The sequence below is a fragment of the Corylus avellana genome, chromosome ca9, assembly GCF_901000735.1.
Source record: "Corylus avellana chromosome ca9, CavTom2PMs-1.0".
Taxonomy (NCBI): Eukaryota; Viridiplantae; Streptophyta; class Magnoliopsida; order Fagales; family Betulaceae; genus Corylus; species Corylus avellana.
Window position 1 is genome coordinate 18754020 of NC_081549.1, and position 27975 is coordinate 18781994.

The 27975-nt window shown below is 36.2% G+C and overlaps 5 protein-coding genes across 5 annotated transcripts; all 5 read left to right on the forward strand.

Annotated features, from left to right (window-relative positions):
• On the forward strand, positions 1-486 carry LOC132162412 (RING-H2 finger protein ATL52-like). Its single transcript, XM_059572645.1, has one exon. The coding sequence runs from the start codon at positions 1-3 to the stop codon at positions 484-486; it is 486 nt and encodes a 161-aa protein (XP_059428628.1).
• Positions 487-2418: 1932 nt separating this feature from the next.
• Positions 2419-2721, forward strand: LOC132162414 (RING-H2 finger protein ATL64-like). The gene has a single exon (XM_059572646.1). The coding sequence runs from the start codon at positions 2419-2421 to the stop codon at positions 2719-2721; it is 303 nt and encodes a 100-aa protein (XP_059428629.1).
• A 1425-nt stretch (positions 2722-4146) lies between these two features.
• Positions 4147-5085, forward strand: LOC132161790 (RING-H2 finger protein ATL33). Its single transcript, XM_059571981.1, has one exon. The coding sequence runs from the start codon at positions 4199-4201 to the stop codon at positions 4730-4732; it is 534 nt and encodes a 177-aa protein (XP_059427964.1). The 5' UTR covers positions 4147-4198; the 3' UTR covers positions 4733-5085.
• Positions 5086-11244: 6159 nt separating this feature from the next.
• On the forward strand, positions 11245-15865 carry LOC132192066 (beta-glucuronosyltransferase GlcAT14C). The gene is made up of 4 exons (XM_059607262.1): positions 11245-12000; positions 13303-13378; positions 13479-13594; positions 15175-15865. The coding sequence occupies exons 1-4, from the start codon at positions 11442-11444 to the stop codon at positions 15687-15689; spliced, it is 1266 nt and encodes a 421-aa protein (XP_059463245.1). The 5' UTR covers positions 11245-11441; the 3' UTR covers positions 15690-15865.
• A 4910-nt stretch (positions 15866-20775) lies between these two features.
• LOC132161714 (dof zinc finger protein DOF5.1-like) lies at positions 20776-22680 on the forward strand. The gene is made up of 3 exons (XM_059571890.1): positions 20776-21112; positions 21272-21733; positions 21826-22680. The coding sequence occupies exons 1-3, from the start codon at positions 21062-21064 to the stop codon at positions 22315-22317; spliced, it is 1005 nt and encodes a 334-aa protein (XP_059427873.1). The 5' UTR covers positions 20776-21061; the 3' UTR covers positions 22318-22680.
• Positions 22681-27975: the final 5295 nt, after the last annotated feature.

Consider the following 27975-nt stretch of genomic DNA (forward strand, 5'->3'; position numbering starts at 1 on the left):
ATGGGTAACGGTGAAACTGACAGCCGGCCGGGGGGATTGAAGTTTAGCTCAATTTTTATTGGGCTTCTTGGGGTGGTCGCTGGGGCAATTGTGGTGACAATCTACCATTTAATTGCTGTCGGCTGGTGCAGCCGAAGGCGTGCAACCCCAACGGGTCCGGCAGATGGACACCAAGGCCCTCATCAAATTCAAACGAGCCAGCAGGAAGGTGGGTCCAGTAGCACGAGCAATTCAATAATGGCGCAATTAATCCCCATTATTCGATACTCCAAGGAGTTGGAAGGAGATACATGCGCCGTGTGCTTGTGTGAGTTCAAGGAAGCCGAGCAAGTGCGCGTGTTGCCCGAGTGCTTCCACTTGTTTCATGTCGCTTGTGTTGACACCTGGCTCAACTCCCACTCTAGTTGCCCGCTTTGTCGTGCTGATACTGGTGGAAGTGGAACCCCCCGGGCCCCGGAGGCGGAGCTCCGCCTACAGGTCGCCTGATTCTCAAGCATTGTTTAATCTACATTAATGATCGATGAATAGATTGGCTTTAATTTAGCCTTATATATATATATATATATATATAGTGTTTAAAAGCTTGTACATCAGCTAGGTATATATATTAATGTGCATGCATGTGAAAAATAGTTACAAAAAGTTTGGTCAATTATTGCAAAGAGATGTTAAAATGATCATCATCATATTCATATACCTAGCTTTTAAAATATATATATATATATATATATATATATATATATATACTCGAATCAATTAACATTTATATATAGAAGCTTCAATGAGAAAATTATGTATGTTCATTTTTAATCCGGGAAATTCTTAAAAAAAGGCACCGATCGATGATCATAAGGGTTGGGAGATTCTGGTTTTGTTTACAATCTAAAAGTAAGATGGCGATAGGTCCAAATTTGAATATATATATATATATGGCCGAAATAACAAGTTGAATCTATGAGAGCATCACCCGACCGAATGATGCTTTATCAGGCACAACAGAAATTCTTTACGAGGGCCTTGTCTGCTTCTATATATGGGGCGATATTGTTCTTCTCTTAATTAAGGCAATGTATTTCTCTAAATCATTCAATAAAAATGCCTTTCAAAGATTTGTTACCTATTTGTTTTGTAGCAACTTTGGCTCAAAACCTTGACCGATACTCTCTCAAAGCTTACTCCAAAAAAAAAAAAAAAAAAAAAAAAAAAAAATCTCAAAGCATCTTAAGGCCTCGCTGAATCACTTATACCAATGGGACACCTTGATCAATATATCATTTATACTGGCTAGGCCTCTAAGCATCCTAAGACCTCGCTCGGTCATGACTAATATCCATAGGACACCTCAATTGGTCACTTATACTGACTGGGCCTCCAAGCATCCTAAGACCTCATTCGGTCACTTATACTGACATGACACATTGATTGGCCACTTTTACCGACGGGGTTATTAAAGTATTAATTAAATTATTAAATTTACTTTTTCTCATCAGTTTAAGCTTTTGAAATAAGTAATGATTTAACATGATATCAAAGCTAGTGGTCATGAGTTTGAACCTAACTCTGTTAATTCATCATAATTTAAATTAAATATTCAAAATGTTCAACCTCACTTATTAAAAGAAGTTTAAGTAAGCCCATACGTATGAGAGGGTATTAAAGTATTTATTAAACTATTAAATTTACTTCTTCTTATCTGCTTAAATTTTTAACATAAGTGATTCTTTAACCGGGCCTCCAAGCATCCTAAGAACTCGCTTAGTCACTTAGATTCTCAACCGTCTCACATGGAAGCATCTCCTATATATATATATATATATCCTTTCATTATTTTATTTTATTATTTATTTATTTTTTCCCATGAAAAGTAAAAGCTTAATTGGTTGCTCTTGTTGGCCCTTTGGACTTGTCTCATGGACTATATAAACGGCCATTAGACTTTAACCTTTTTTGATCAAATCATTTTTAGGGCCACTTTTGGGTTCCCAATCAACTCAAGTAAACTCTTCCTCCCAATAGCAAGCCGGTCAATAAATATAACAAAAAAGCAGGCTTTTATTCTAAATAATATATGACGGTGATAGCATGACATGACCGTTACCCAACAAGCTTCCATCGCCGTGTCAATATATATCTCTCCAATACTGTAGTGTGAGCAACACTTTTCCTCATGGGTGGAGAACACAGCCGGGGAGGATTGATATTTAGCCTAATTTTGGTTGGGCTTGTTGGGGTCGTAGCCGGGGGAATTGTGGTTACAAATTTACAATCTACTACTTAGCCGTCGGCTGGTTCAATCAATCGCGAAGGCGCGCAACAAGTCCGCTAAATAGACGCCAATTCCCTCAAACCAACCAGATTTTTCAGTACTCCAAAGAGCTCAGCAACCAAGAAGATAGGCCCAGTAGCTCAAGAATTTCAATGGTGCAATCAAATCCGATTTTTCGGTACTCGAAACAGTGCGAGGTAGAAGTGTGCTCGGTTTGCTTGTGTGAGTTCAAGGAAGGCGAGGAGGTGCGGCTATTGCCCGAGTGCTTGCACTTGTTTCATGTGGCTTGTGTTGACACGTGGCTCAACTCCTACTCTACTTGCCCGATTTGTCGTGCCGATACTATGCCTCCACTCAATGCCGTCTTGTCTTTGCCAAACCCAGCTGGAACTTCCCGGGCCGGAGCCGGAACTCCACAGGTCGCCGGATTTGGAAGCATGGTCGATCTACAATGATGAATAGATCGACTGGCTTTACTTTAATTTCAAGTCTCCCCCTTTTTATTTGCATGATCATATGGTGTTTAAAAGCTTGTACTTCACTCAAGGCAGTATATATATGTGTGTGTATATATATATATATAATTGTGCATGCATGTCAAAGACTTAAAATCATCATCATAAGCTTATTCAATTATATACATAATTGTTTCTGTAATCTGTTCATTTTTAATCCAGGAAAGGCATAAAAAGCCAATGATCATAACTCATAAGGGTTCACTCCAGAGATTCAATGAAAAATAGAGTTAGACCACCAGCATCGATCTAATGGTGATCATGGGTCCGAATTTGAATATTCTCGGTTAGTTTAAGCTTTTGAAAGAAATGGTGATTCTTTTTTAGTTTGAATTTGTTTTCGCCATTTACTATTTATTTCAATTAAAAATTTTACAGGTTAAACCTTGATTGCATCTATAGTTATAAGTCCTACGGGTGTACAAGTAGTTGCGGTTAGCAGTTATTAGCTAAAATCCTTAACCGCAACCGCCTAAGGCAGTTATTAGATTTTAATAACCGCAACCACTTCACTTAGGCAGTTAACGGTTATTCAAACCAATAACCAACGGTTTTATAATCTTTTTTTTTTGGGGGGGGGGGGGGGGCTTTTTGAGGTGTTTTGGCTTATTTTAAATAGTTTTGGGTTAAAGTATTCCAAAGAACAATGAATATGATGAAACTCTATCCCTAACTCATATTTAAAACGACACCAAGACGTGAGCGGTTTTATAACCGTTTTTATTTTTTATTTTTAATTTAGACTTTTGGGCTTTTTGAGGTGTTTTGGCTTATTTTAAATAGTTTTTAGTTAAAGTGTTCCAAAAAACAATGAATCTGATGAAACTTTATTCGTAACTCGTATTTAAAACGACACCAAGACATGGTTTTAATGTTATATTTTTAATATAAAATATAAAACATATATTTATATTATTATATATAAAGGTAGGCCGTTAGCTTTTTTCCCTACTCTTAAAACCACTAACTGCCCCACCTTATGCAGTTAATGATTTTTTATAACCGCCTATCAAAGTGGTTAGCAATTGTGGGGTGATTATAACCGCCCCATTTGTACACCCCTCCTAAGCCCCGACTCGGGCTCACGTAGCTAGCCCTAGCCCAGCCTGATTAATGTGGCCTGCTGTTGGGCATGGCCCAAATCCCTTCTATATTGAGTTGATGAAAAGTATACAAAAACTAGGTAAGAATTTTTTGGAGCGTAGCCATCATGATGGTACGTGAACTTTGTCTCTCCAACCCCACATTTTCCGTCAATTATTGCCGCTGAAAATTCCAAAAGAACCCCACCGTCCAGAAATACATTAATCTTACAAGCTGCTTAAATAAACAAAGAAAATATATATATATAATAATAATAAAAGGAACAAAAACTACAGCTAGCCTAACACCACTACTCTTCACTCTTCTCTCCATCATGGAGAGCGCACCCGCCATTCTCAGCCGACCACCGCCTCCCTTTCCCGCGCCGCCGCGCAGCGTCGACTTGTCCCCTCTTGAGTTCGTTCTCGCTCTCATCGCCGTGGTCACCATCCCCGCCTTGGTCTACACCTTCTTCTTCGCCGTGAAATGCCCTCCGAACCCTTTCCGACGGCGCCACCGAAGCCCCTCCTCCGGGAGACTCTCCAGCGAGACTGATCGTGGGAATATCAGTAACAGAGAGGAGGTTCCGGATGTCAAGTATGAGAAGGAAATCCATGTCAAAGATGTTGTCGGCAGCGAGTGTCCGGTGTGCCTTTCGGTGTTTGTGGAGGGGGAAGAAGTGAAGCAGCTGAGCGTGTGCAAGCACTCTTTCCACGCTTCTTGTATTAATACATGGCTCAACTCCCAGTCCAATTGTCCGGTTTGCCGTGCTTCTATCGCCGTCAAGGTTCCGAACGGCGCCGCCGCAGCGTCGGCCAGAAATGAAGATCGCCAGCAAGGTTTGCCGGATGCCTCTAGTTTGGTTTGACGGTATCTCGCTATATAGATTCTTGATCTTCTTTTTTCTCTGTTCTTTGTTTTTATCAAAAGAGGGTATCCGTTTTGTTGGGGGAGAGAGAGGGGAATTTTTTCAGCTGTTTGTTTTTCAACACTTCACCGACAAGTTTCGGAAATAGAGGGCTTCACCCAGAAGATGGGGGAATTCAAGGTTAATTACTGATCATTTCTAACACTGTCTTACGGTCCTTAATTATCATTATTATTATCCTTAATTAATTAATTAATAATAATGTATGTTGTTAAATATGGTTAGAGCTTTCTGGGGTAGAGAGCATTTGTTCATTTGTTGCAGGATATTCATGCAACTCCTGTCTCGGTTTCGGCCCTTCATTTTTTGTCCCTCTCTCCCTCACCTCTTGATTAATAGCAAAGTGACCTCTCATGATTCACATTATTATTTCATTGCTTCTTGAGATCCCAAATAGATTGAACGTTGAAAGTTGAAACCACGTCCACTGCAGTCTCAGAACCATGATTACTTGAAAATAAAAATAAGTATCATAAAAAAATATTAGAAGTTAGAATTGAATGATTGCTTATTCATTCGTTTGGTGTGGTATTTTGGAACGAGGACTACTTAAGAATAGAAATAAGTATTGTAAAAAATATAAGAAGTTAGAATTGAATCATTTGTTTGGTAATGTGACGACACATGAATGAGTACATTTTTAAGTGGAATGAAATATGTTTTCAACCAACTTTTTTAAATTACTCTTCTTACTTATAATACTAACACGGTAATAGCACCTCACTACTTGTGGTAGGCACCACCTCCAACCACCATATGGGGGTGGTCGGACCATCCGATATGGTGATCGCAGTCACCAAATCAACCCACCATCACCTTGCATTGCCAACTGCTGGGCCACCATTTTGCTTAGCTCATCGCTGGTCACCATTCGACCTGGCCTACCGCAGTCAATCATTTCTGAAGTCTTTTGTCATCTTCGGCCACTGTTTCCCGTCTTCTTCGACGATCTTCCTTTGTCTATTGTCGTCACAAGTAGACCTTTGCCATCTTCAACCATTATTTATAGTCGTCTTTGGTCATCGTCCACCCCAAACCATCGCTGAGTGGTCGATGATCGATGAGATGGGCTAGGCGGTCGTCAATAATGAGATGGGTTGGATAGTGGCCAATGGAAGGCTAGGTCGGGTGATGGCCTTGTCCAAGTGGTGGCCAATAGAGGGCTAGGTCGGGTGATGACCTGGGCCAAGTGGTGGCCAATGATGAGCTGGAGTAGAAAGTGGCTGGAGATGGCAGTCAGAGATAGCAGAGAGTTGTTAGGAATGGGGGCTAGAATAAAAGATAATGAACCACTAGATATGGTTGCTAGAAGTAGCCCGTGTTAGAAGGTAGTTGACAATGACTATGATTATTGATTTGGTGGTCACAACCACTAGATGAGACGCTAGGCCGTGGTGGTGGTTTGGTAAGGGGCTCATGGGAGAGACCGAAACGAAAAAGTACGAATGATTTTTTGGGATATTATTTGTAGAGTTATTCTATTTTTGAAAAAAAAAAAAAAATACATATTCCCTTTTTTTCAAGGAAAATATTTATTTCTCATTTTAGGAGAACAATTATTTTCAATATTAATGGTCTTTTCATACGTAACAAAACGTGTAACCTTAAAATAGTGATCCTCCTCCCATCAATGATGAGTAATGAGGGTTTGATAAGTGGCGTGAGAGTCTGAGACCGAATAATTGCTTCAAGGTGGAAAGCCTTGATTGGTTTGAATTTTCTGGCCCAAATCTTGATTAGGTGGACTAATAATAAAGTATAAAAGATCCATAAGAAAAAGTTGATTGACACCTCACCAAATTTATTTAATATGGTCTTACTATGTGTTTGATTAATCTGTATTTTAGTGAATTCACTCATCATCACCTCCTCCCCCAACTGCTCATCACCAATTCACGTGGATGGTTATACTAGTATACATCTCTGATCCACGCCAATTTTATTATTTATATATTGAGTTTAAATTTTAAATTTTTTTTTTTTTTTCAATTTACTGTGTATTACATGTGGATAAGTGATAAATTCTCAAGCATTTAATTTTGAAAATAATAGTTAGGAAAATTTAATTTTTCACGCGTTTTTAAAGTACTGTATAAGTTCAAAAACCCTCAATTAAGGATATTAAACTTTTAATTTCTTTCGAAATGAGTATTTCAATTACCCAATTTTGTTAGAATTTTTCATTAAATTTTGTTAAAATTTTAAAAATACTCATTATTTTTTATTAAAAAATAAAAAATGTAAAATTCTGGTGTTTATTTTTTTTTCATTTTTATAAAAAATATCTTTACAATTTTTTTAATAAAAAATATGGGTATTTTGAGCATTTTGACAAAAATTAATAGAAAAATAATAACGGAATGGGCTAATTGAAAAAGATTGAAAGTTCAATACATTTAATTGAGAGTTTTTAAACTTTGCAGTATAGTATCAAAACAAGTAAAAGTTCAGAGAAATTTTCTAAAATTTTCCAAAAAATAGTTATGAGCGAGCTCAAGAATTTTTAAAAACTTTAATCAACATGTGTTAAGGCCTTCCTCGTTGAAAAAAAAAATTGAAATTTGCATAGAATTAGTAGAAGTATGGGCGATAATCCAATTTTTTTTTGAAGGCGTCTCTTGGTCCTTCTCCTCAAAAAATAGTTTTGAGAGGAGGAGGGAGTAGATCCCCCTTTCCCCTTTTACTCCCCACTCCTACCCTCCCCTCCCTTTTTTTTTTTAATGTTTATAAGTGTTTTCTGATCAAATTAGCAATTTTAGCCTCTCCGCTATGTGTTCCAGACCAATGAGGTTCCCATTTTTGAGAAGATGCATGAGACCAATGAGGTTCCCAATTATGAGGAGGACAATCACTCTGCAAATCTGGTGAAACATAAGGAAGGTAGAATTTTGTATTGTAGATTGTGTGATCAATTTGGCACCAGTAACTTGGACGAGCTTGCTGTGCGGTCAATTACCATCCTCAAGGATCACATTGACATTCAGCAGCTCAAGGGCAACTTTGTCACTATGAGAGTTTGGCAGAGAGATTGCGGATGATTTTGGTGACGGAATTGTTGAAATCCAAGAGTCTTTTCTTGGATTTTGAACAATCCACGAAAGGGAAAGACCACATGGATGATGATCAAGAATTGCAGCTTATTTTGTCTCTGAGCCGAATTATTCCAAAGGATCTCATAGAAGATACATCACAAATTCATATAGCCAAACATCCATTTCTGAGAAGGTGTCCGAGACCAATGAGGTTCTTATTTTTGAGGAGGTGCCTTAGATCAATGAGGTTCTCATTTTTGAGGAGGTGCCCCAGACCAATGAGGTTCCCAATTCCATTTTTGAGAAGGTGCCCTAGACCAATGAGATTCTCATTGCTGAGAAGGTGAACCAGACCAATGAGGTTCTCAATTCTTAGAAACTTGGCAGAGAGGAACATGGCATTTTTAGGAGGTTCCTTAAACAAATGAGGTTCTCATTTCTGATGAGGTGCCCCAGACCAATGAGGTTCTCATTTCTGATAAAATTTGCAGAGTTTTATGCTTTGTGCTTTAAGAACTTTTGTTTTTAATCAATAAAATCCTCAAATTTTTGCTCTTTTTTTTTTTTTTTTTTTAAAAAAAAAAGGGTACAAGTATGGGCAATTAATATAGAAAAGGTTTTGAAGGCTCTCAAGTTAGCTTCGCCCTTACGCTACTATGAATGGGCAGCTAGCTTGCTTCCATCTCCAGGCTCCAGCAGGGAGGGCGAAATTTCCGGTGTCACTTCTCAAACTGCTAATCATAACGTTGGTGGGTCATTGTCTTGTTGGATGTCGAACCCATGTGGTGGGTTTTGTGGGCCTTACAACAATTTTTTTTTTTTTTTTTTTTCTCTCTCTCTCTTTACAGCCTTTTTACTCCAAATTAAAATGTGTTTTTTTTTAAACACGTATATGTTTTTTTAAAGTATTAATAAAGTTAGAGAGAATTTTATTAAAAAATATATGTTTTTATCTATTATTAAAAAATGTACATAGACTGAATTAAAAAAAAAGTAATAAAAGAATTCAATCCAATTTGAAAGAACTCTTTGTCCATTTGGCATTTTGGTTAAGGAACTCTCACGGTTGCTTGAAGATATAAAGTAGTATTTTTAGTCATCTTTATTTAATTATTTATTTATTTTTATGTCCGCACAAAGGATAAAAAAACAAAAGAAAAAAGAAAAAATGATTTGAACTATTGACTCATGTTTCATGAGGCATAATCCTCAATCAATTGAGCCACCTTTTAAAAATAAGACGTCTATATATATTGCCGTTATATGAAATTAGGGTGAAGCTTTAAAAGTAAGGATTTATCATCTCAAATGCAATCTCGGGGATAGTTTGTAGATATTGCTCTAGTTCAAATTAGTTACATGTAGCCTTTTCTATTTTATTTTTGTGGTGCTTAGTATATAGCCTGTTGGATCTTTTATGATTTACACAAATAGTCCAAAACATCAACCAATAACAACAGTCCATCATGGAAATATGGTTAGCCATCATTAATACTGTCCTTTCTTTTTCTTTTTTTTTCTTAGAAGAAATGATTGAAAATGAAAACGACTTCAAATTCTTTTTTAGAATTGCCCATATTGGCAAGAAGACAACATACTATATTTAAGCATTTTTAGAAACTCATGGCCCCCCCTTGGAGCCATCAAAATAAACTTTGATGTTGCAATTAGGGATTTTTTTTTTTTTTTTTTTTCTTTTTCTTTCATTAGTGCTTCAGTGATAAGGCTGTAAATAAACACATCTGTTCTACAACACGCTCAATACTTGCTCGGTTTAGCTCGACTTAAACTCTAACTCAATACTATACAAACTCACTCGTTACTGTAGAAATTCAGCTCAATTAATAAATGATACATATCTGACTTGCTCAAAAAAATTCGATAGGGAGCTCATTAGTGCTTCAGTGCAGCGGACTCTTCTGATGTGATGGCCCTGTCAATTCTTTTTTGTGTGCAAAAACAAGTGTTGGTCCTCATTGTGACCTGGATGAGGGTGAAGCAATGCAAGTGTTGGCCCCCCTTGGCCCTTGCTGCCAACATTGCCATAGTACAAAAGGTTGACAACATAAATCTTGAAGGGGACTCTCTAGCAATGGTTCGTGGCCAACAATACAATCATCTAACATCAGTTTGGAAGATCTCCACTTTGGTCTCATATAAATATATCTTTGGCTCGGCTCTTTCAATAGCTCTACAGTCACCCAAAAGTTCATACCGGCACAAACTTTTGCGCTCACAACTTAGCTAAATAGCTCGCTTTATCTAAAATTTCTAATAGCATTAGCTTTTTGTATTATTTCTTTGTGGAATCTTCCCCTTAATAATGAGAAGGATCCATCCCTCGTACATTCCTTTATTTTCCTTTTGTTTGTTTATATATTCTCTAGATGAAATGTTGTTTCCTTTATTTTCCTATCATTGGGGTTGCATACTTTGGCTCAACACCTTAAAATAATTTATAATTTTTCCTTAACACATTTTTTTTTTTCAAATATTATAAACGTACTGCTAATTTTCAGATTATGCAAAATAGATTAACAATTTTTTAAAATTTTAAAATAGCTTCACAATAGATATATAAAAATTTAGGCGAAACTACACTTATAGTCCTTGAACTTTCACCTCAATTGCAACGTCTTCCTTCAAACTAAAGATAATTACAATAGCCTAAATTACTAGCCTAGGGGTGTTAAACGAGCAAACTCTTCGCGAGCGAGCTCGGGATCGGCTCTTATAAGCTCGGCTCGTGCTCAACTCGATTATTAAATGAGACAGTTCGTGAACACAAATACTGGCTCGAATATTAAATGAAGCAAGCTCAGCTCGACTCTGTTAAGCTCGTGAGCAGATCGTATAAGGCTCGAATTGGTAGTTGTTCACATAATTGCTCATATTAATATTAAAAATTGATGATTTTTTTTTTCCTAATAGCATCATTTTATTATAAAATGATGCATATCCTCTTTCTTCGAAACCAAGTGTCTTACTGTCTTAACTCAGGCTCCATATTCGATTAGTCAAACTAAGTAAATGCTCATATGTAAGCTGACTTTTTGAGTCGTTTAAAAGTACTTAAAGTTTAAATTTATATTAATAAAAAAAAAAATATAAGAGCCAGTTCGAGCTCGAATTCGAATAAAATTTAAACGAGCTGAGCCCAAATAAGGGAAGCTCGCTCAAACTCGACTCGTTTATACCTGAAAGAGCCTATTTCACTTACTCCCGCCATTAAAATTTTCTGTTAAGTTAGACAATAACGCATGAAATGTCAATTATACCCTGATAAATTTTATTTTGTCATCTTAATATTTATTATTTTTAAGATTTTTTATTTTTAATTCATAACCCGACACAGGAAACTGCACGTCGTATAAATTCAAATATAATTGAAGGTGTGGAATTTCCCACTCTCTCCAACCACAGACAACTGGGGCAAGGCAGTTCAAAAATCACTCATAACTTGAAACTCACTTCACGCCACACCGACACACCAACTCTCCCACAAGAATCAATCCATTTTCCCCGAAACACTTATTTAACTGTTCGTGAGCTTCCGTTTTAGGGTTTCGGACTAAAATCCACCATGTTTTTCTGAGCATCTGATCCCCAAAATAGCAATGAAGAAAAATCAGAGTCCGTCTTACTTAGATCGGAAATGGTTTACGCCATTGGTTGCCATTGCTGTGCTCTCTGTTGTACTTCTTCTTACTCTAACCCTAGGGCAGAGTAAGTTTGCCTCCTCAGCTACCGATTTCGCTTTCGACCAACGGAAATTAGCGGCCTTGGACCGGAATTTCGGGTCCGGGAACGACCAGCTCGGGCTTCCGAAGTTGCCGAGATTCGCGTACTTGATATCGGGCACGGGCGGGGATGGTCCGAGTCTGAGGAGGGTTCTTCAAGCGGTGTACCATCCGAGGAATTACTATCTGTTGCACCTGGATCTGGAGGCCTCCGACGCCGAGAGGCTCGAGCTTGCCAAGTATGTGAAATCGGAGAGTGTGATTAGGGAGTTCCGGAATGTGATGGTGGTCGGTAAGGCTAACCTGGTCACGTTTAAGGGCCCCACGATGATTGCTTCCACGCTGCACGCGATTGCGATACTGTTGAAGCAGGCTAAGGATTGGGACTGGTTTGTTAATCTCAGCGCGTCGGATTATCCTCTCGTGTCGCAAGACGGTAAATGTCGATGCTTAGTTTGCAAAGCTTCGGAGCATTTGCTGGTTTCGTATATGATTGTTGCTATTAAATGATTTCTAATGAATCTGATGTGCATTTGGTGTTTGATTGAGATTTATTTTGTCGAAGCTTGTGATTGAGACTATATATATATATATATCTATTATGCTTAGTTTGACCATTTTAATGGATATATGCATTGTGGGTTATGTTTAATTGTATAAGGAAACTTGTTCTAAATGGCATTACACTCATATTCTAGTCATATACAAATATTGGAGTGGTAATGGGATCTATTTGCTTTCTTAGATGCCACATAGGATGATAAAGCCAAAAACGTATGCTCATTTGTTATCCACGGTGAAAGGAAGAATTAATTTCGTCTCAAAGTATATGTAGTTTTGATATAGATGTTATATGTATTTAACATCTTTTGTTAAATGTCCTGTAACTGTGGTCAGGCTCTCAACAGGATGGCAAAGTGCCTAATATTTGGCTCTATATTCTTTAAAATGGACTCGGGGTTTCTGTGGCCTATATCTTCTACATTGTTAATGAGCCAATTTTCCATGTCCATATGTCTGTCTATGTGCACATTGGCATATTCAGTCTCTTATAAATACATTCAGATTTGTTTGTCTTGTTGAAGAGATTGATCAGCATATGGAAGCACAGAGTCCTAGTTTTAAATGGATATATGCAATGTGGGTTATGTGTAATTGTATAAGGAAACTTGTTCTAAATGGAATTACATTCATATTCTAGCATATACGAATGTTGGAAGGGCTATGGGATCTATTTGCTTTCTGTTATGGCACATACGATGATCTTGTTGAAGGCATAAAGCCACAAACGTATGCTCATTTGTTATCCATTTTGAAAGGAAGAATTAATGTCATCTCGATGTATATGTAGTTTTGATATAGAAGTTATATGTATTTAAGCATCTTTGGTTGTTAAATGTCCTTAACCGTGGAGAGCTCTGAACATGACGCCAAAGTGCCTAATTTTTTGGCTTTATATTTTTTGAAATGGACTCGAGGTTTCTTTAGATTATATCTTCTATATTATTGTGAATGAGCCAAATTTTCATGTCCACATGTCCATCTATGTGCACATTGGCATATTCAGGGTCTTGATAAATACTTTTATAGATTTGTGCCTGTCTTGTTGAAGAGATTGATCAGCATACGGAAGCCAATTTTGCATGTCCATATGTCTGTCTATGTGCACTTTGGCATTTTCTCACTACGCAAACCTGACTAGTTTTGCTAACTTTTCTTATTCATCTTCTTGTTCTAGATCTCTTGCATATTTTCTCATACTTGCCTAGGGATCTGAACTTCCTCGAGCATGCAAGTAATATTGGATGGAAAGAGTGAGCCTGCCATTCTTGCTTTGATCTTGTCTTTGTTGATATGGGGGTTATAGTTTCTTGTTATGCTTATTCACATGTGATACTTACTGCATGCCTGCAGATATCACAGAGCAAGACCTATCATAATAGACCCAGGCTTGTATCATTCAAAGAAATCTGGTGTTTTTTGGGCTAAAGAGAAAAGGTCTATTCCTGCATCTTTTAAGTTATTCACAGGTAATGTTTTATGCTAGCTTTTTGCCAAATTGATTATCTGTTATTAAAGTATTCCATATTCCAGATCTATTTTCATATGCTGGTGTAAAGAATGCAATAATAGCGATCTTTGCATATTGTTTACAGTTTATTATATATAAGCCAGTACCAAGTAGTTCCTACCTGATATTAATGGTTGTTGGAGGTATTAGTTATTCAGATGGTACACGACAGGAATAGGAGGCTTCTAGGGTTGTAGATTTGTTTTAGTCAAGTTTGAAGTTACAACATGGGAGATGCTTTCACAGTTCTTGTAACAATTGAGGGAAAACGCTAGCTACATATTTGCTATCACTCTAGAATGACTAGTTTAGTTATAATTGGAGTTCTCAAAAATTACTTATAAAACCCAGCATTACTCAGTAAGGAATCATTGTAGGATTTAGCACTCCTAGCACCTTTATAATCTACCCACTCAATGTAAACAATCCACTCACCCAATGTGGGACTAACTTTCTAGGGTATCACTACCTCTCCCACTCAAATCCTTGGCGTTCTTGTCAAGATCCACGTCACGCAATGTCTTAGTACCACATAGTGTTACTAGTTGCTTTGATACTATTTATAATGACCTAGGAAAAATGTTAGTTGCATTTGCGCTATTACTTTAAAAGGATTAATTAAGTTACAATTGCAGTTCCTTAGAATTACTTATAAAGTCCAGTCTCATCTAGTAAGGAATCAATGTAGGATGTAACACTAACAAACACCTTTATAATCTACCCGCTCAATGTGGATAATCCACTCACCCAATGTGAGACTAATTTTCTGGAGTGTCACAATTCTACTACCATAATTTAGGATTGGGGTTGTTGAACCAAAAATCTATTTTTTGTGAGAAATTATTTAGTTATTTAGAATTTACACAACCTCCTATTGTTCTTGGAGTCAGTTTTTGCCTTCTTGGATTCTGGGCTTGATACACAGCTCCCTTTACTCTTTTGTCTTAAATAATTCATTATAACAACAAACTCATGAAAGAATGTGATTTTCTTAAAGCTATGTTTTATTTTAATTTGTGGAAATATTAAATATTGTTTACCCTGGAAATTATAATTATGTTCTTATCTTGTCGGAGTTCCTTCCACAAAAGCTTGCTTGATAATATGCTATCTCAATTGAAGAAATAAAATCTTACCAATCATTCATGATTGGTCACGTAGAATTCTATCCTATATGGTCTTGCAATTTTGTCTTGTATAAGATTGCTCTGGCATCCACTTGCTGCTCTTGCAACCTTCTTGCTTGATTAATCCTTGTATCACGAGTTTGATGGCTCATCTGTCAAAACAAGAAGAAACGTTTTCGATAATATGTTCTGCAGTTGTTCACTCTCAATAGCTTAAATATGATTTTGAACTAGAAATGCTTCTTGGAGATGATGGAAATTGACTAGGTTGTAGTAATTGGGAATTGAGAGTGATACTGTGCCTTTTCTATTTCTTTTTTTTTTTTTTTTTTTTTTCCTCTTCTAAATAATGGTTGATTCTTTAGATCCATTTTACTTGTTTATCAAAACTTTAATTAATCTTATTTATCAGGATCTGCATGGGTGGTGCTGACAAAATCATTTCTCGAATTTTGTGTTTTGGGATGGGATAATCTGCCTCGCACTTTGCTTATGTACTATACAAATTTCATTTCATCCCCTGAGGGCTACTTTCACACTGTTGTTTGCAACCACAAGGACTACCAGAACACAACTGTAAATCATGATTTGCATTACATTAGGTGGAATAACCCTCCCAAGGAAAACCCAATTAACCTAACATTGGAACATTACGACGACATGGTCCAGAGTGGTGCTCCTTTTGCTCGTCAGTTTGCCAAAGATGCTCCGGTTCTCGACAAAATTGATGAAGAGCTGTTAAGGAGATCAGATGGCCAGTTCACACCTGGCGGTTGGTGCGTGGGGAGTTCTGTATTAGGTAAAGATCCTTGTGTTGTTTATGGGAATCCAAATGCAGTTAAACCGTCTGTAAATTCTCAGAGGTTGGAGCAACTCATAGTGAAACTTCTTGATTCAGAAAATTTCAGGTCTAAACAGTGTAAATAGTCTTGCAATTCTTCAATTTTCCCCAATTCTTTGTTTTTTTTTTCGCCTTCCTGTGATGGTGGGTTATTATCTAGAGAACCACTTCATTTTTCAGTAAAAGCACTTGTTTATTTGGCCAAATAACTTCCTGTTCCCTAGTAGAATAAATTAGAATTTAACATCATTAGATAAAATAAATAGAAGCCTCAGTTTGATTGCCCATAAAATATTATCTCATGTTTTGTTTTGTTTTTGTTTTTGTTTTTTTAATATTTTTTTTTTTTTTTTTTTTTTTTCTTGTTTTTTTAATATCTAATACATCATCCATGTAATTATCTCAAGTTTTGCAGACTAATATTCAACGTTGTTATGTAATGGGTTAATTCATGGACTACACTAGCATACATGTTTTTCGGCCCATGGACCAATATGTGGGGGTGGGGGACTGGGGCAGTGGAGGCGGAGGGCATGTGGGGTTTAACAGAGTGACCCAGATCTAATTCCAAAATTACACTATACAAGTCCATGATACTATAACAGAACAAATAAAAAGTATTAAGAGGTTTATAAGAGTTATATGCACAGAAGATTTGATGTTTTTTTTTTTATGGAGGAGACACCTTTTAGGGTGCTGAGGCAAAAAAAAAAAATCAAGATTTGGATCTGAAATTTTTGGTAAACCAAAAGGGCTCACGTGTGCCACAATGGTGTGTGGGGTACATGCACATGAGCAAAGGATGCTGGAAAGTTGAGTGGAGGCCGGGGCGCGGGGGGTGGGGGGGCTTTTAGAGAGAGAGGGTGACACAACCAAGTTTAGTTTGTTAAAAGGTTGCAAGGAGCGAGTCTTGTTCAGAGGAATGATTCTCTCATTTCCCGTAAGCTTAAATTTCTTTTTCATTCTCAACAATCGGGATTGCAACCTTTGTTTTTAAGCTTAAATTCATTTTTCATTATCAATTATCAGGGTTGCAATCTCTGTTTACCATTGAGTACCGACTCTTATTTATATACATAAAAAAAGATTAAACGTCATTCTCCTATCTTTCTCTCATACTACTTTTTTAAAAATTAAGCATTGAATATGTAAAACTCGCATTGGTGAAGATGTGGGTCTGTCAAATTTTTTTAAAAAATTGTATATAAAAAATAAAAAAATAAAAAAACAAATTGGAGTTGTCATATACATAAGGATATAAACCACATATCAAACCAAAAAAGAAAATCAATCCTCTTTGCTAGGTGAGTAATAATTGTAGAAGTGACGAAATCAAGTAAGTGAGTGACACGTGTACATTTTAAGAAAATTGTTAAGTTATTATCTTAACTTTTGAAATCAACTTCGAATGTTTTTTTTTTTTATTTTTTTTATTTTTTTTAAATTAGACCATTTTGTCGATTTTACTATTATTTTGTAACAAAAGACACGTGAAATCTCAGTTAACATAATAAAAATTAAAATTAAAAAATAGTTGATAGAGGTACGTAGTTTAAGGTTTCGATTTTTTATATATTGATAATTTTTTGAGAAGATAGTTAAAAGAATGAATTTTATTATTATATTGGTTCAAGTAATATTTTTCTTTCATCTCTATTTATTTATTTATTTATTTTGTTTTTGGTCAATGTGTTTGTTTCACATGATCAGTTGAGAGTTGAACCATATGTAGGGGTGTAAACGAGCCGAGCTTGAGCGAGCTTCCCTTGTTCAAGCTTGGCTCGTTTAAATTTTACTCGAGCTCGAGCTCGAGTCGAGCTTAAGGGCGAGCCAAAAAAATCGAGCTCGAGCTAATAATAAGTCGAGCCGAGCTAGCTCGTGAGCTGGCTCTTATATTTAATATTTTTGTTTTAAATTTTTTTTTTAACTTCAAGTACTCTTAAATGGCTTAAGAAGTTAATTTGCATATGAGCATTTGTTTAGCCTGACTAGTCGAGTATGGAGCCTGAGTCAATACAGCAGGACATTTGGTTTCAAAGAGAGAGGATATGCATTCTTTTATAGATAAGCAAACTTGGAGATTGATGTTTTCTTAACAATATGGGACAAGTTAACATGTTGCATTCAAACTGCATTGGGACAACGCCCCCTACAAAAAAATATTTTTTTAACGTTTCTCTCTCAATTCCCCTCACCAATCACAACGGATCTTCCACCTAAACTCTCGTTTCCCACTCTCTCACTCTCACATACCAGACAGGTAGTGATAGTGTTTGGGTCTGTTTGATTCTTCAATAATTTATGCCTTTCGCAATCTTCCTCAATAGTTTCTGCTTGATTCTTCTTCCTTTCGTTTGGATATGCTCTAATTAAATCGAGGTCTTTTTAATGATTGCTCTCTCTCTCTCTTTGATCACAAAGGGTTTAGAATTTTTCATTCTCTAATGGTTAAATATAAATGTAATTTTAAGGTTTTAATAATTATGAGATTTATAATTAATTATGTATTACTTAGTTTATATATATATATACACACACACTCGAGCTTATACGAGCTGTTCACGAGCTTAGCCGAGTCGAGCCGAGCTTGCTTCGTTTAATATTCGAACTAGGATTTGTGTTCATGAAGTGCTTCATTTAATATTCGAGTCGAGTACGAGCCGAGCTTATGCGAGCCGAGCCCGAGCTTGCTCGCGAGACGCTTCGCTCACTTAACAGCCCTAACCATATGTACGTGTTTCTTTCATCAAGTAATATTATATTATGCTTTTCCACCTTATTATACTTCTAAAGCATATGTTTATCTTGTTCATAGATTTGGATAAAGTGCAAACTAGCAGATGATTTTATGCTTATAATTGTTTGGTAAACCATCATTTCTTAGGAGCTTGGAATTCCCTTGTATTTTCTGCTATAAACATACACACTTATTTGACCTTTCATGAAAAGACTAAAGATTAATCCATATTCTTTTCCCCTCCTGAAACATTATTGAAGATTCCAGAAGTTCTACTATATATATATATAGGACAATGAGTTTAACTTTCAGCAATATATCCTTTTTTGAAACAATTCAACTTAATCAGAGCATTGCCTGATTACACACACTCTCTCTAGACAAGTCCTCATGCCAAAGTTGAGATAGACTTCTGAAGACATACAATTGGTGCACTTTGACTTTAATAGGTATGAGTAATTAGCCTTATTGTAAAAGAGAATTTGATGTTGCATTTATCCTTTTTGCTGTACATCCTTATCCTAATTGCATGATGATGCTTACATTCTAACGTTGATACGATATTATCGACTGTTAAAGTATTGATTAAATAATTAAATTTACTTATTTTTATAAGTTTAAGATTTTGGGATAAGTAGTAATTTAATTAATACCAACAACCAAAGAGTAGAGATGTTTCTCAACATTCTTCCGTTCACTCGTCTTCTTCAAGCTCGGGCTCTTCTGGATGCACCAGACCTTTTCATTGGAACTCTGAAATACATTCTCTAGAATGAACATGTATTGCAGTATTGGTAGGAAAAAACACATGTATAATCTTTTAATAACCTTTACAGGGACTTGTTTTTGATATTTAGGCTGAAGAGCTTGTAAATGACAATGTGCCAACATGTTGTAACATGCATGTGGGCATTACAAATAGAAATTTGTAACATCTGTGGCGGATTTGAATTTCTTTTTAATTCGAGCAGCTTAATTATTTAAGAAATGAGTTGTGGAGCTTATCTATTATGGACAAGTGAATCATGTATCTTAATTAAGCTATTCGAGAAAGGCGAGTTTCACAATCTCCTCTCTTAAGCTATTCGAATTTAGCTCCTTTAATGCTTAATACGAGAAGTATAGTTTTGAACATTAATGACAGAGTCGAGGTAGCATATCACACATTATCAGCAAAAGATAATGCCATTAGTTTTGTCAGTAGTGTTCTCATCATCTTATGTGGATATTGTTTTTTTTTTTTTTAGAAAACAATATTTACGTAAAATTAGAAGAACATCAAGAGAAACCGTAACATTTCCTATGAATCGGTCAAATATCTTTTCTTTACCCCATGATATGGCTACGAAGACTGTCAATATCTCTTCAATATTGAAGAGAACATAATTCAACATAAGAATATACCGTAGAGAAATTCATCATAAAATGAAGAAAAAAAAAAGTTGTCCAAAGCAAAAACTACAAAAGATATATAGTAGACTGATTAATTTTCCCTTTTAGAAAATAAGTACGGAATGGTTGTGTAAATAGCATTGATATTAGAATAACAATAAAGGAAAAAATTTCCATCAAATTGGGTTGAATGAAAATTTTCTACCCTAATCTATTAAGAGAAATGTTACATGTACTCCAAATTCACACTTCTAAGTGCATCTATATTGTATACTCCATTAAAATTTAAATCAAATGATAATTTTTAGTGCCACGTCATAGAGTGTATATACTTGGGAGTTGAGAGTGCATATAACATATTTTACATTTATTAAATTGACATTTGTGCTTAGATCTGTAGATAATTCTTACATGTAATTTGTTAGATAAAATAATATTATTTCACACTTATTTATTATACTTATTTTACACCGGCTTATGTGAAATAAAATAACATACACAAATAGAACATATATGATAAGATATATCAATTTAATAGTTGAATAAGTTGGAGGAATACTTTTGACCCTTTAACGGGTCCCAAATATATATGGACACGTAATTTTACCATATCCGAGAGTGTAATGACGCAGTTTAGGAGCGCGTGAGAATGGGAGTGATCTACATTCGCCATGCAAAAAAAAAAAAAAAAAAGATGATGAGTGCGGGAAGGGAACAGGCCCGACCGGGGAAAAGGTTGGGTGGTCGGGACACTGGGACTGTTTGAAACAAAATTACAGCTCCAAAGCACCAAGCAGCAACTTTTCTTAATTATTTAAACAAATTCTTTACCTTAAATAATCACACATCAGTTCCAGTACTATATAATCATTATTCATTCAACTTGGTATTGCCCATGAACATCAATCTCTCTCTCTCTCTCTCTCTCCCTCTCTTTCGATTAGACATTATAGAACTTTTTCTTCATGCAGGAGGAGAGGAGAGAAGAGGAGAGGAGAGGAGAGCCACAAATCTCTTTTTCCCAAGCACAGTAGAAAGAAGAAGCTTATGAGTTAAGAAACATCGCCTTCTCAAAACCCTAAAAAGCAATAGAACAAAAAGAGTCTTGGGTGAGTAGGACGAACAAGAAGCTAAATTTATATATAAATACATAAAAGGCCCCTCCTTTATTTTTGCTCCTCATTCCACCCCCCCTCTCTCACTTTCTCTCTCTTTCTCCTCTCTCTCTCTCTGAAACTCGCTTTCTCTCTCTCTCTTGTCGATGTGATTCTCCACAATTATCTCTAAAAACCCATCAACCTTTACAAAAGAGAAAGATAAGCAAGAACCATGGTTTTTTCTTCCATCCCAGCTTATCTTGATCCAGCCAACTGGCAACAGGTAAGGGTTAATTTCTTCAATTTTGTTCCTATGGTTTCTTTGCCAAAAAAGCTACAAATTCAAAAGACAAAAATATTCTTTTCTTACTTTTGTAATATCTTCTTGAATATACCAGATGTTTGATTTTTTTGCTTTCTTTTTGTGTTAATTAATTTACAGCAACCAAATCATCCAACTGGGACTAGTATTGCAGCCGGTTCGCAGCTTCTTCCACCTCCGCCGCCCCCGCCGCCACCCCCGCAACCTCACGGGGGCGGCGGCGCCGGCTCGATCAGGCCCGGCTCAATGGCCGATCGAGCCCGGATGGCGAACATGCCGATGCCAGAGGCCGCACTAAAATGCCCAAGATGCGACTCTACCAACACTAAATTTTGCTACTTCAACAACTATAGCCTCACCCAGCCTCGCCACTTCTGCAAGACCTGCAGAAGGTACTGGACCCGAGGCGGCGCTCTTCGAAATGTCCCCGTCGGAGGAGGCTGTCGGAGGAACAAAAGGAGCAAAGGGAGTAGTTCAAAGTCTCCGGCAAGCAGCGCCGATCGCCAATCCGGTAGTGCTGGCTCCACCAGCTCAATTCCTTCTAATAGTGGCACCGCCGATATGATAGGCCTCAGCCCCCAGGTGACCATTGTATTAATCGTATATTCAATATACAAGATGTACCCTATTACTTTCTCTCTGCTCATCTCATCGTATATTTTTACACGCCCCAGCTCCGATTCATGGCTCCTTTGCATCAACTTACTCATGACTTTTCCGCCACGGATATCGGCTTGAACTATGGCATGAATTACGGCGCGATTTCTGCACCAATGGGAGTAGCTGGTGACTTAAGTTTTCAGATAGGAAGTGGTGGTGGTGGTGATGGTGGGTCCCTGTTATCGGCCGCCGGCGTAGAGCACTGGCGGTTGCAGCAAACTCAGCAGTTCCCCTTCTTGGGTGGCTTGGATCCTTCACCGGGGTTGTTTGCAGGCGGCGTTGAGGGGTCTGGTTGGGGACCAAGTCTGGCCAGCCGGAGCAGGCCGTCTAGCTCGGCAGTTGCCCAGCAGCTGGCTTCAGTGAAAATGGAAGACAATCAGGAGCTGAATTTGTCAAGACAGTTGTTGGGAATTCCAGGGAGTGAGCAATACTGGAGTGGAAATAGCAGTGCATGGACAGATCTTTCTGGCTTTAGCTCTTCTTCCAGCACAAGGAACCCCCTATAGAATTTCACTTCCTTGTGGTTTCATTAAGAAGCTGATGGATCCCCTTGAAGTTTTGGGATTTTGTTAGTGTGGCTGCAATCAAAGATAAATTAGCTTTAAAGACATATAGTATCATATCATGATGAAACTTGAGATGGACTGAAGAAGATGATCACCTTGTTTTCAAGATCAACTGAAAACCCTAGAAATGGTAGTTTTTTATTTTATTTTTTATTTTTTTTCGTTTCCAGTTTTTTTTTATTTCTTATTTAGCTTTAGATTGCAATGTATGAGCATGTTTGAGATAGTGAGCTTATGAGTTCATGGAGTTTTGAACCAATTAATCGTACATGTTTATGAATGATCATCATCTACCTCTTTTGTGGTTTTGATTGTTGCATTAATGTTTTCTAGTTGCAATTTCATGAAGTCTTAGCCAAAAAGTTCATGAAACTCCTTTGATTGGATTAACATATATATGACGATAATAAAATCGTAAGGGAGATTTCACTTGTTATATACATAGATGACTATCTTTTACATAGTTGTTAGAATCCTTTCTTTCCCTTTTTTTCTTTTTCAATCAAGAACCATATTGTCAAAGTCTCATGTCGGCACAACTTAAGAATATCCTTTTTTTTATGAAATCTTATAAAGGTTCAAGCAAGTTATAAATGATAAAAAGAGAGAAAAAAAAAAAAACAAAGAAAAAAAGTAAAGGCTAGAGAATTAAATGCGATTTCGTCCTCTTCAAGATGAGACTTCCATTGTAACATTATGAAATGTCAAGCCAAGAGTCAGCGGCAGAATTTGGTAGCATATATAAAAGTTAGTCCTGAGAGGATATATAATTAATGTACATTCAAATAGTTAGAATGCATGTATATATTAATACCCTTTTGGGTTACATTGATAAGATTTCCTTAAATGTAATTAATAGTTCCCCTTCGTTGGGAAAGCAAGCTGTTTTTTTTTTTTTTTTTTTTAAATCTGGATGGAATCTTTTTATTTTTTATTTTTTAAATTCATTGCCCATTGATGGGGAAGCGAATTATAGGTTGCTAATAAGGAAATTACTTGCATTATAATTCATGAGATCGATGTTAGTTAAAAACTCAAATGATCGAAGCATTACATCTAGTAGCTAGCTATATAATGCCTACCTATATCTATATATGGATATATTTCATCAAGGTTATGCCCTATTTCAACCACCAACATGTGGCGGTTTTGAAGTTTTGAGGTTGCTTGTTTTGATGATTACTTCAACATTCAATTTACCTGAGGTGGTAATTCATCTGGGTTGTTCTAGAAACTTTGACTGTAAAAATTTTGTAATAAAATCTTATACCATCAATCACCTTTCATCTCAAATGCAGTAAATTTTTGAATGACTGCTATCATGTCTCTGTCTGCGGGCATCTTCTCTCTCTCTCTCTCTCTCTCTCATGTGTGTTTAATTTGTCCAAGTTATGAGTTGAAACAAAAGACCCGAAAAAACTGGAGATCGAGTAGCTAGCATGATGGATATCTCAGAAACCTCGGATTTAGACAAAATGATGATGATGTTTTTTTCCTTCCATCTGGTGTGCAAGTTAGGCACAATAACTTCAAGGAATCATTGAAGGGAAGTTGGATAGATCACATGATCTAGTGCTTTTCCTCACTTCTATATTCCAAAGGAGATTCACATCTCAGTTTTCCACCTTGTGTTTAGTGACTTCCAACTGATCATCTCTCCAATCCCACCAATTGTTTATATATATATATATATGCATGTTTCATTTAATTATTGTTTTTTGCATGAGAGAGAGAGAGAGAGAGAGAGAGAGAGAGAGCATTATTGTTTTCATGAAAAACAATAATTGTATAGTCATGCAATGGCAGTGATTGGTTTGGTTAGACTGAGAGTAAAGGGAATGATTTTGTAATAATTTGGGAATGTACTTATTGTTGGCTCAGTCTGTGTGAGGTCATCAAGCGTTAATTTCGTGATTTTGATTGTCTGATTTTCTTTCTTTCTTTTGTTTTCATTTCAAGTACTCTCTCGCTATAGCAGGACAAGGGCTCTCAAAAGACGCCAAAATTCCACTCAATACCATCACCTCAAATATATATATATAGGACAAAGCTTTCTCTAAAAGCTGATTTGCATGAATTTTTTTCAATCTGTCTATATTTAAAATATACGAATCAATTCAATTTTTGTTTCACTTTTATTTTATAAGACTAATTTGATAATACCCATTAATTTTTTATTAAAAATAATATATATATATATATTTGAAAAAAGAAAAGGAAAAAAAATGGTGCTTTCATGGGTCTTTTAGAAAACTGTTCCCAGAGAATTCTCGCACTTTGTTGCGGGAAGAATAACGTTAAGAGGGAGAGTGCCACGTAAACAGAGTCAAAGAGATGATTAGCACAACAACTCGGGAAAGAATGTCTGACCCTTTCGCATATTCCACACGCGTGAGTGCGTGTTCCGTCACGACTCACAAGAAGACAAGCCACTGTTTAAGTCAGTATGAGGAACCTGACACGGCACTCGGTCCCAGTGATTCGATCCTTCACGGCACGCGCTCCACAGCAGCGTGGAACCTCCTTTTTGTTTTGTTTTCGTTAATACTTACTTTGCTCCCATTTGCCCATGTTTCTGACACTACCTGAGCGTGGTCCACTTACGTACAGTTCTAAGGTATGCAGTTCTCCCCATTATTACTACTTGACTGGATTCTTTGGCTATACATTTCAGAAGGAACTATATTTTGGGTTGTTCCTATCGGATTCGCGGGTTATATTAAAAATTGACAGACTTGCTATATATAGACCCATCTTGGTTTTTAAATTTTTGTTTTAAATTATTTTATGAAAGTTAAATATGTGTGTGCGCGTATGCATGTGCACACTTGCTTTTAAGTTTAAAAATTAAGTTTGACTTCTATTAAAATTACGCTTGATTGACTCTCGTTCATGTCTTTCTGAATAAGAAATTCTGATTTTGTCCTACTAACTATAATCGTAGCTAGTTCATCTATGTTTCTGAATTCAAAGTTCACCAATATTGTAAATTGTTGATAGCTATATAACCATAGCTAGCTCGGTTATACTTTAACTTGGAACTTTTGAATAAGCATACATATTGAAAGAATCCAATACAAAACTCGTAGTTATTTTGTAAAATCATCAATTTTTTAGGAGTATTTTTTTTTAAAAAAATTTATTTATTTTTTTTAACTTTTTTAATTAATTTATTTTTTTTTTCAAATGTGGAAAGGAAAGGGTTATAAATAAGTAGGGGTGGGCACGGGTCGGATTGTGGCGGGTATTGAAAATTAGACTCGGAACTCAACTATAATGAATGGTATTCGCTGGGTCTCAGGTTTTGGGGGGCGGGGCTGGCTGGGTGTCCGGTGATGCGGTTTTGTGAGGGTTTTGCCCACTCCTTACATCACATATTCACATCGCTGTCAAGAACATACAAAACCTGGATGGTTTCTTTGTGTGGGTATACCAACTTAGTGATTCCACCGAATTAGATGACAAACAGAATTAGGAAATTAGAAATTCGGGTTAGGGTTTTCATTTTATGTTCAAGTGGCAGGTCGGGTACCCACATAAGCAAATATTTCATTACCGCAACCCGCCTTGCCCCGCACAAGTTGGCAAAAATCCAACTCAGTTTTGCAATTTTAACCCTGAAATCCAATCTGTGCAGGGTAGGGCAAACAGGTTGGGTAGTGCGGGTTTGCACGGGTTTTACCCACTCCTATAAATGAGGGTCTTTCCCATATTTGATTTGAGTGGAAGAGATAATGGAAGACAATTTTTATAAGAGTTAAGTTGATAGATCGAAAACAATGAAAACAATGTATTTTACTATTTAATCAATATTTTGACATTTGTTCTCATGTGTTGGTCTAAACTTTCTTTAATATTTAACTTTTAAATGGGATATGTAAAGTAGAGTTCAAATTCAAACTCAAGACAACCAATTTTATATTCAATTAAATTTTGAAAAATGAAGAAAAATTAGAGAAAGAAATATTAATACTGAAGATTAACGCAATTCAACCATAATGACCATATCTACCTAATAGGCTAATCAATATATAGACTTGTTCTTTAACTGTTAAATGGGGAGGCTAGGTGAATAAATGATCAAATATTTTAAAATTTTTAAAAATTAATAAATCTAATTACTTAAATCAGTATTCTAACATGTTTTAATTAGATCATAACGTTGTATAGAGATATGTTCTCTAGAATTTTCTTTATAGTTTGATGTAGATAATAAATGAATAGTTAACACACATGAAATTAAATTAATGGTGGCCGGGCTTCACGTTAAGTAGATCATATATATAGATACTGCCTTTAAGATGCTTATTATTTCAATTATATCGGCAAAATTAGATTGGAATATAGAAATATTTAGCAGTATGAGCAATATATTATATTAAGATAAAGAAACAATTAATAAAATAAATTAAGATAAAGAACACCCCGTCTCAGTCTTTAAGAAACTTCCCTGATCATCTAGCCGCAATAATAATAATAATAATAATAATAATAATAATAATAATGCGATTAATTAAAAGAATGAATTTTATATATATAAATATACTGGGATTGGTCATCTTGGAAGAAAGGAATCTTGGGGGTTTGGATTTGCTTTTGCAAGAACCAAGGCTGCTTACCAAGAAGGAATAAAGCACATTCAAAACCGTCAAAAAAAGGGCTTTTCTCTCTCTCTCTCAAACAGGTAGACACAGATGATGATGATAATCTCATGGTTGGTTGGTCGGTCGGTCAGCTTGGGTGTTCAGTAATCAAAGGGGTACGTTATATATAGTGATCCCGAAATTATCGATATTGAAATGCGAGCATATATATATATATATATATAGTCGCCATGGAAAGAAGATCTGTACGTAGGAAGGAAAGAAAAGAAAAGAGTATTAGAAGGAATTTGAAGGCTCGGAAATCCAAGCCAAATCTCTCTCTTTCTCTAGCTCTGTGTGTTTGTGTGTTCAATATATGCACTACAGCAGCTTTCACTTTTGGTAACGTTATTGTTGTTATAACACATTCTTTGTTTCTCTCTCTCTCTCTATCTCTAGATGGATGTCGTCGGAAGAAAGTGAGATTCCAAGCTCTTCTGAGTCCTCTCACGTTCTCCCACATGTGCTCAATCATGCACATGTCCCGGATTTCAGATTCCCAGTCGAAATTAAATTGCCCGACCCCACTGGACCCAGATGAACAATTGCCTATCCCCCATTTACTATAAAATATTATATATCTATATATAGCTTCCTTAATAAGAGCATTCCCAATGGAATAGCCATATTTTTATGTAAAATGGCTCTTCAAAACTCACTTTTATCTAGTTTAGCTAAGCCATTTTTAAGTGTCTACACATTCGATTAGTTATATTTCTAAAAAATAGGTGGGAAAAGATTTGGAAAAAAGATAAAGCAGGAGAGAGAAACACTAAAAAATAAAATGGCTCCCTTAAAAAGTGCTGCTACATTTAACTTTTTTTTTAGCTCTTTTAATCAAATATCTATTTTACATATATTTTTGGCTCATTCAATGTGGAAGGTTTTTTGAACATTTAAAAAGCTATTCTAGATAAAAGTAACATTTGGCTCTTCCATTGGGAATGCTCTAAGG